Genomic DNA, 9,903 nt, shown 5'->3' with positions numbered 1-9,903 from the left:
AAAAAAAAAAAAAAAAGAAATCGAGATTAACATTTTTGGCCAAATCGCCCAGCCCTACCTGCAGCAGCGCGTGATGGAGCGTGACCTCCAGCTCGGCCAATCGCTGCGCGGGATCCTCGCACTCCTGGATCTCCAGATCCTCGCATGGCACCGTGTCCCAGCGTCCGCAGTGAGCCGCCAGCTGATGCACCAGCTCATACTGCCCCGGCAGCGCCAGGCTCAAGCGTGTCTGACGGCCGTGCGTGAAGCACAGCTTCCTCCGCCTGCAGGCCCCGCCCTCCAGCCCACAGGCCCCTCCCACCTCCGAGCCCAGGGGGAGGAGCCTCTCTCCCAGCAGGCAGTTGAGCAGCTGGTATCGGGCTGAACAGTCCTGGCCCAGGATGAGGATGTAGGGGGCGCTACCGACCACATTCTGCAGATAGTCCTCCTCGTGACGCGGGAGCGAGATACAGCTGAGCTGACCTGAGACACAGAGAGAAACAAGGAGACTGAAGTTTAACATACAACACATTTCGGCAACTTTTAACTCGGACTGAACACTACATAATTCGCAATATTGCACTACAATACACTACTACGTCACTGCAAACTAAGGTTGAAATTCTCTTTGACCACACCAGAAATACAAGACAAACAAAACGTTTAAAACCACCAACACAGCAAAGAACAGATATATATATCATTCATACCCATACCCTATCATACCAAACCTGCATGAATTACTTTCTTCTGTGGAACACAAAAAGATATTTTGTAGAATGCTACCAAACCATTTTGGTTACCCTTGATGTATGTACAAAAATATCTCAAAAATATATTCTTTTATGTTCCACAGAAGAAAGAAATTCGTACAGGTTTGGAATGACATGATGTTGAAGAAATTATGACAATTTAGGGCTATCCCTTTAAGAACTTTAATATTTGTAAATAGTAAACACCTAATTTATAAAAGACAGAGACACTGATATTTATCTTTAATCAAGCTCATATTGAATCAACATTTAACTCATAGAAACAGTCTCTTGTCGCCATCTAATGGCGGAACAATGTAACTACAATCACCATCACGAACACACCGTTTCTCAATACTAAACATTATTATTAAATACTATTATTTATAGAATAATAATATTTAACATACAACAACAACAACAGCCATCAAAAAAGCTGCTAGGCAATTCAGTCAAAAGTACAAAGGCAGCGCTCTGATATACAGCATTGAATTTACATAAACATGAGGTTTTGCCAGAACTACCTTCTCTGGAACAAATAATAGATTAATGAGATCAACGAATTACATCTCGTTTAACCACTACAGAGACGTCAGAGCCAGGGGTAAATTCCCGGAGATCTGGCCGAGGCGAGGCGCTCTCTCTGCGGGTTCATGAGCGCAGAGCGGCCGCTGACCATCTGGAGCTCACAGCTCCGAAAACATCAAAGCAAATTTAACAAACTGTGTATTTAAATTACATTCTCGCCTGAAAACCTCTTAAAACTACATTCCGTGACACAAAAACAGTAATATTTATAAAAATCACTCTAATATCGCACTCTTATCAGCCAATCAGATTCCAGGACCAGAAAGAACTGTTGTATACAGTCAGGTCCATATATATTTGGACACAGGCACAATTGTTGTTATTTTAGCTGTTGACCAAAACATATTGTAGTTACAGTTATATGATGAATATGGGCTTAAAGTGCAGACTCTGAATCATCAGAACTGGAGGAAAGGTTAAGGAATTACAGCTCTTTAATATGTACCTCTAATTGGACAGTTGACTCAAAAGCTGTTTCATGGACAGATGTGGGCTATTCTTTTGTTATTTCTACATCAATTAAGCAGCTAAAAGTTCTGGAGTTGATTCTAATGGTCAGTACAGTACAGTACGGTACGATTCGGGAACGAACACCCATAATTCAAGAAAATGACAAACGTTTTAGAGTTATAACACAAATGAATCATTGAATCAAATATTTGAATTGACACACAGAAATGAATCAGACTTACTTGATATTGAAACTTAAAAAAAATTATGGAACTATTGTTATGAAACTTAAACAATTAATGCCAAATCAGGGTTATTATACTCTACTAATACTACAACCATAAAAATGCCATTCCATGAAAAAAATAAATGTTAACTAAATAATATTAAATATTTATAATGAAAAATTATATAAAACTAATATAAATAAAAAAAATATATCAGCTTGTTGCCAAGTCAGCATTTTTATTTTTATTTAGTTTAACTTGAAATAAAAAAAAAAACTAAAACTAATAGAAATTACAAAAAAAAAAAAAATTCATTAAAAGGTAACCTTGGAAAAAAGAATAAAAAATAAAAAAAAATTCTAAATATTCATAAAAGCTACAGCGGTATCCCAGTGCCTGTAAAGTACCAGTGCAGCAGACACATGAAGAACACTGTGTGTAGAGTCAGGACAGAAAACAAGCGCTGCCGCGGCCGTGTGTCCTGCGGCCTGCATCTCATGACCGTCTCGGAGCCGCCGGTCGTTGGGTTATTATTAGCAAGCGCTGCTGAGTCACTGCCTTATACAACAGCGCACGCTAGCAGCCCACACACACCTGGGAACATCCCCAGACAACAGAAAAAACCGCTACTAACATACTAATTCACCATTTCATGGTTAGTGCAAAAAATAAACACATACAATTACACACACACACACATGCATATGTATATATATATATATATATATATATATGTGTGTGTAAGGTTACTAATTTGCAATCAAACAATTAGCAATGAAATTGCAAAAAAGAACACAATGTCATATATATATATATATATGAATGCTTTGTAGCATTTAAGCAGTTAATAATTTACAATTAAACAATTAGCAACAAAATTGTGCAAAAATGAATACATAAAATTATATATATATATATACACTACCGGTCAAAAGTTTGGGATCAGTAAGACTGTAATGTGTTTAAAGAAGTCTCTTCTCCTCATCAAGGCTGCATTTATTTAATCAAAAATACAGAAAAAACTGTCATCTTGCAAAATGTTATTACAATATAAAATAATGGTTTCTATTTTAATATCCTTTAAAATCTAATGTATTCCTGTGATGTGCAGCTGTATTTTCAGCATCATTACTGCAGTCTTCAGTGTCACATGATCTTCAGAAATCATTATAATATGCTGATTTATTATCAATGCTGGAAGCTGTTGCTGCTTCATATTGTTTTGGAAATGATGCTGAAAATACAGCTTTGATCACAGAAATAAATTATATTTTAAAGGATATTAAAATAGAAACCATTATTTTATATTGTAATAACATTTTGCAAGATGACAGTTTTTTCTGTATTTTTGATCAAATAAATGCAGCCTTGATGAGCAGAAGAGACTTCTTTAAACACATTACAGTCTTACTGATCCCAAACTTTTGAACGGTAGTGTATGCTGTATATATATATATAAAATTATTAGAACGCTAGTGTTTTAAGTCAGTTATTTCTATCTTTTGCTGTAGTGTGTCAGCTACAGTGCTGTTAAACGTTTGAGGCACAGAAATGCTGTCAATAATAATGTCATGAATAGATTTTCTTTATCAATTAACTTCTATGAACTAAATGAAATCAACATTTGGTGTGAGCATCTCTGTGTTTAAAGCAGCTTTTGCCCTCGGTGCACTTGAGCAGAGTTTCTCAGGAGCTTCGCAGGAGGTTTCTCGAAGCGTCTCGGAGACGTTGTTTACTGCAGATCGAAGCAGCGATGAAGCGCAGGACCTGTGTTTACATGCAGCTCGTGGGGGCGTGGCCAGAGCCTCCCGCGCTCTGATTGGTCAGAACCAGCCCCGAGCGCCAGACGAGTCCCGACAGGCCCGAGGAACCTGATGTGCTTCACTATAAATCACAGCAAACACGAGCGCGGGGTCCGGGGAAAGAGCAGGGGTCAACCTGAGACGGGTCAAAGGTCACAGCGTGATGCCGTGAGAGCGCTGCTTTAGACTGATTAAACACACTCAACCATTTCACTGAGAAACCAGAGGAAACTTGCGTCAGACCTGCAAAACTCCTGTGTAACAGGAACGAGGACGACAACCACACCTACACACACACACAGACTACTCACACACACTCACATGCACACACACACTACTCACACACACACACACACACACAGACTACTCACACACACACACACACACACACACACACACACACACAATATCAGGAATCCCCATCACTGATAACTAACACATTAACACACAAGCAGAGCTCGACCGATAACCGATATCTCCAACCGATATTTACACTTTCATATATTGTATATTAATCATCTGATAACAGATCTACTATTGACTGACTCTGCTTGTTATGCATTTAAAGAATAAAACCCAACCACAGCAATGAATCGTTAAATAAACTTCTTTTAAAAACTTTATTAATATCGGCCATTTTTTTCAATGTTGTTATAATTAAACTAAAGCTTAGAGTAAAATTATTAAAAACCACTGTCTTAATTGAAATAAACATTTCAACCAAAACTTACTTTAGATATAATGCCTTCACAACTAACTGAATTAAAAATTTTTTTACCAAAACTAAAACTGAAATGAAAATAAGTTCAGTTAAATGGGAATATTTATTTAAAACAATTTAGAGAACAGAAAATAAATAAATTAACTTCTATTAAAAACTTTATGAATATCAGTCATTTTTTCCAATGTTTTTATTGTTACATAAAACTTAAACTAAAATTATTAAAATCCGATGATAACGGAAATAAAACTGAAATAAAAAATTTAACTGAAACTTAAATGATATATAATGCCTTCAACAACAAACTGAATTTAAACACAAGTTTTAAACACTTATTTAAATAGGCATTTAAATTTATAGGACACAACATTAAAATACTTAATATAAAATTGTAATTAATTTTAAAATACGTTTAACAAAAGCACTAAAAAGGCTATTTAAAAATAAATACTATAATAGTATATAAATAGTACATAATAATTTTTTTTTTTTTAACAATTTAGAAATGTGTAGCTTAATTATCAGAGAGCAAATATATGTGTATTTACGCAGGAAATATTATATATCAGTAATATTTAACTACATAAATATATTTAATTACAACAAATTTTTAAAACTGCATAAATAATAATTATACATTCTATACTTTTATACAGTTGTAGTCTCGCGTCACTTATTTTTTATTTTATTTTATTACTTTAGCATTATTTATAGTTTCAAAAAGCAGAAATAAAAGTGAAACATGCTGACTGGTCATAAAGACGGTAATTATTTCCAACAATATTCATGTTCTATGATAGCATTTGTTCATATTTTAAATTAGCTTGTATTTTTATGTTTTCAGCTTTAATTTCCAGCGCTTTTGACATCTAACAGTTAAGAGTATCGGTCGCTCAGTAAACGAACAGACGGACTCACCTGTGTCCAGAGCTCCAGGTGTGCTGCTGCAGGTGTTGCTGTGGTTCTGTCGGATCTCGCGGAAGAAGGTGAGGGTCTCCTTCAGGTTCTTCTTCAGGAACACGTTGTGTTTGTTGAAGTGGCTAAAGGCTCGGGTCAGATCTCTGACCAGAGGGCTGTTTTTCTGCGCTTTCTCCATCCTGATCCCGGAGCGAGTCCGCGTCACATATCCATACAAACGCGCGCTGTTTCTGCAGAGACCCGGATCACCGCAGGATGGACCGGACCGATAACTTTACAACAACAACAACCAGCGGTGTGTGTGTGTGTGTGTGTGTGTGTGTCAGTGCATCTAACCCTACACTTAAACACACATTCACTCACTCACTCACACACACACACACGGCCTCCTCCCGGTAACCGGACCGATATCGGCGCGGTTCGGATCGGTAACACACACACACACACACACACACACACTCGCGCGGAGCGGGTCGCTGCTTGCGCTTGGCAGCTTTTCCCCCGCGGGTGAGCGCCGATCATCGATAATCCCGGTGTTTGCGTCGGGAATGTTTCACTTTTCAGCCCAAATACGGCAGTTTTGCGCTGCCAGCCGCCGCCGCCGCTGCTGCCCGTCCATTTGGCGAGAGGCACGCTCGTTGGGCGGGGCGCGGCTGGTGCATGCTGGGAAATGCAGTCCGCTTTGCGTAGCGAACGTAAACAAAGTACGTACTAAAAAGATGAACGTCATTATTTAAGTGAAAGACATTGTTAGAAATACTTTAAAAATGCTGAGTCCTGCTGAAAAACAAAACAATAGAAACCATGACAGAAATTCTAATGGTTTCCACAATTACAAACATTACAAACCATCAACTTTCAACCATTAAAACCATTAAAAATGGAGTCCTGTAGTGTGTTTTGGGATATATCCCGTTAGGATTTAGTGGTAGCCACCAATAGAAGGCGACTAATTACCAGTAGAGGCCAACAGTTACCATTAAAACCAGTACAATTCCCATTATAACCAGTAAAACCATTACAAATTCTCTGATTGTGTCTATTGTTTTGTTTTGTTTTTCAGCAGGGTTCTCACTCCCTTATGAAAATTAACCATGGTTTTACAACAAATGAGACCAAAAAGCCGTGGTTACTATAGTTAAACCATCAAATTAACCATTGTTTTGCTACACTAACCATAGTTTAACCATGGTATTTGTAGTAAAACTGTGGTTATACAAATGGTAATCAATACGCCAAAAAACATGGTTACTACACTTTCACTATAATAAAACCATGGTTAATTTTCCGGTTATTATTACTATTATTATTTTGGTCGCTGCGTGTATACATTTGCATCTAATCTTTATCTTAAATTTTATATTCAGTTTCAACAAAAAAAAAAACCAGTCGTGTTATCGTCACAATCCTCTTTTCTTCTGATGTACAGTCAGTGTAGTACACTACATGTATACTATAGCAAGCTTGTATAGTGAGGTAACCTGGCGACCTCTAGTGGTTAAATCTGCGCAACTGCTGTACACTACTGTAAAATCACTGGTTTTGTTTATTTACCACATTTCTGTTCTGTTTGCGTAAATATACACAAACATAAATTATTATGTTGTAAATCAATCGGCTGCAAGGATCATAAAAAAGGACTAACTAACTGAAATAAGAGCATTGTTTTATTAATAATGTCATTTTAACCTGAGTAGTCAGTCGGTTTAGACGCCATATTGAATTGAACGCTAATATGAAACGTTCCTGTGAGGAACAGACGCACGTTATTTACATTATTATTTTTTGTCGGAAAATTCTGAGGAAAAAAAGCCAGAAGTGTGGGATTAATATTATAAACTAAAAAGAAAGAATGACGAGTTGATTTTTCTTACCAGAATTGTGAGATATAATATCGGAATTGCAAGAAAAAAAGTCAGAATTTTGAAATATAAACTCAAAATTAAATTTTTTATCCTTTTATTACATGGCTTGAATAGACCGCTACGTTAAAACTAACATTTTCTGCCACCAGATAGGCTCCGCCCACAAAAACGTCATCACTGTTTGCAAACACTGAGATTGGTTAATATATATATCCTTTGATATGGTTAAACATAATTAATGTTTCCTGTCGCCGAGTATGTTTTCCTCCAGACGCGTTGTGCTCTACTTTTTTTGTCCTAAACGCTCGTTCTTTGGGTCGACAGCTAATAAAAACGTAGTTCTGTGTTTTTGGCTTGTTTGCTGTACAGCTTGTCACACAGCAGCTTTTAGACATTGCTCTGTTTTTTGTTATAAGTCAGAAATTACAAGGAGCTAGCTTCCGCAATACAGAGTCAATGGAGAGCGTTGGAATGTGGGCGTGGTTTTCAGATTATGACGCGTGTCACTCTGTCCCTACTGTATAAAGGGTTTAAACACGCCTAGCTAGTTCACAACAAACGCGAGGGGCGGTGCTTACGGTAAGCGCCCCGCCCACACCGGACTCTAGTAGTCGCTCCGCACGCGCCGCTCGCTCACTGTCGCACCTGTACGCGGACATGAACGCACGACATCTTCCTCTTCCTCATCTTCCTCCGCTGAAAACTGATGGAGTGTGACGGGGATCCGGGCGACGCGCGCGTCAAGCGTCAGGCGGTGAAGCGGCACCATCACAAACACAACCTCAAGCACCGCTACGAGTTCCTGCAGACGCTCGGGAAAGGCACGTACGGACGCGTGAAGAAAGCCGTGGACCGATCCGGCAGAACGGTGAGAGAGCGTTCTAGAGAATGCAGCGTTTAATATCAATGATGCTATTACAATATTAATCATTACAAATAAATAAAACGTATTTTAAAATCATCAGATAATTAAGTAAATAATACAATATTTAGAATAAAATATAAAAATATTTTTTACTTTAGAATAAATTGACAGAAGTTATTTTATGGCTGTGCTTTTTTAATTGTCCTGCAGGTTTTAAGCACTTTTTACGCTCGTGCTGGAAATGATTGGACAGTATGTGCTTTGCACTTGCTGTGTATAGTATGGCAAGCCGTTTTAACATTTATACAAACTCTTGATATCAACAATTCAGTTGTCACTAGTTAAAAGGCTAGTTCTTGATATCAGGAATTGAATTTCAGCTAGTAAAATATGTAATTGTTGATATCTGTAATTGTATTTTCACTAGTTAAACGTCACAATAGGCTGCCATTCAAATTCAATTGTTGATATCGAGAGTTGATTTCTTCCAATTGCACGTATCGGAAATACAATTCTTACTAGTAAAGGTCTTTATTTCTGAAATCAGTAACTGCGTGGTTACTAGTGCAAATGTCTATTTTTGATATCAACGATTCAATTGCTACGAGTAAAAATGCTAATTTTTGATATCGTCACTAGTGATGATATCACGAATGTGATTGTCACTAGTAAAATAAGCCATCTTAGATATCATAAATCACTCTCCTAATTATAATTGAAGATATCAGAAATGACAAATGCAACATGTTGAGATCATTTACAGATATCAAGAATTAACATTTCAACTAGTAACAATGTAATTACTGATATAAAAAATAAAGGCTTTTACTAGTAAGAATTGTATTTCCGATATGTGAAATTGGAAGAAATCAACTCTCGATATATATATTTCTTACTAGTTGAAATTCAATTCCTGATATCAAGAACTAGCCTTTTAACTAGTGAAAACGGAGTTGTTGATATCAAGAGTTGGGAATAAATGTTAAAACGGCTTGCCATACGCTGTGTCTGCATGTGTTTAGAGGCATTGCTGAGCTGTTGTGATGAGAACACTCACTCTAGGTTTTGCTGTGAGGCTCATCAGTGATCAGAGTAAACACTAAACAGGTTCTGCGGAGCCACCCAGCCTTTGGAAAGAGCTTTAAATAGCCCACGGCTCAATTCACAGAGCCTCAACTTATTTTTACAGGCGTAGTCACTCGCACGCACGGCCCTATTGTTATTCTGCCTCCAACAGTGCCATTAATGGACACCTAACGCGCCAGTCTCCTCAAAACATGGGGTTCTTGTTTTTGCGTTTTAAAACTATTTTCATGACAGTGCAGCACACTTAACCCTAAACTTCTTTTCCATGGTTAATCTTATCACTGTAAAACAATTGTGTAGTTTGTTTTTAAAAATATTAAATTGCATAACAAATATTACTGACATGTAAATATTTGATATATATATATATAATTTCAGTATTAATAGTAGTGTATATATGTATTCTAAAAAGTATGTATTCTATAATACATGATGTTACAATTTAATATACAGTGTATATATATATATCAAACTTTATATATTTGATAGCATATGTTTAGACTTTTATACTATATACATACATACATTAAAATAAAATCATATATATGTAAATATAAATATACATTTATTTTACTTCACTGGTTATACTTTTTTTTTTTATTTATATATATATATATATATATAGAAATATTGTTGAGATATAAAAATAT

At 36.7% G+C, this 9,903-nt stretch overlaps 1 protein-coding gene across 1 annotated transcript in view; it reads right to left on the bottom strand.

Moving 5' to 3' along the window:
- Positions 1–6,068, bottom strand: part of LOC107723062 (dual serine/threonine and tyrosine protein kinase) — a 26,145-nt gene extending 20,077 nt beyond the window's left edge. The window contains 2 exon segments of the mRNA XM_016531568.1: positions 59–462; positions 5,438–6,068. Coding sequence (XP_016387054.1) covers positions 59–462; positions 5,438–5,615 — 582 coding nt within the window. The 5' untranslated portion in view covers positions 5,616–6,068.
- Positions 6,069–9,903: the final 3,835 nt, after the last annotated feature.

This window comes from Sinocyclocheilus rhinocerous, unplaced genomic scaffold (genome assembly GCF_001515625.1).
Source record: "Sinocyclocheilus rhinocerous isolate Xijiao unplaced genomic scaffold, SAMN03320098_v1.1 scaffold223, whole genome shotgun sequence".
Lineage (NCBI taxonomy): Eukaryota > Metazoa > Chordata > Actinopteri > Cypriniformes > Cyprinidae > Sinocyclocheilus > Sinocyclocheilus rhinocerous.
The sequence above is the reverse complement of the archived record's forward strand: the minus strand, read 5'-3'. Positions and strand labels throughout refer to the sequence as shown.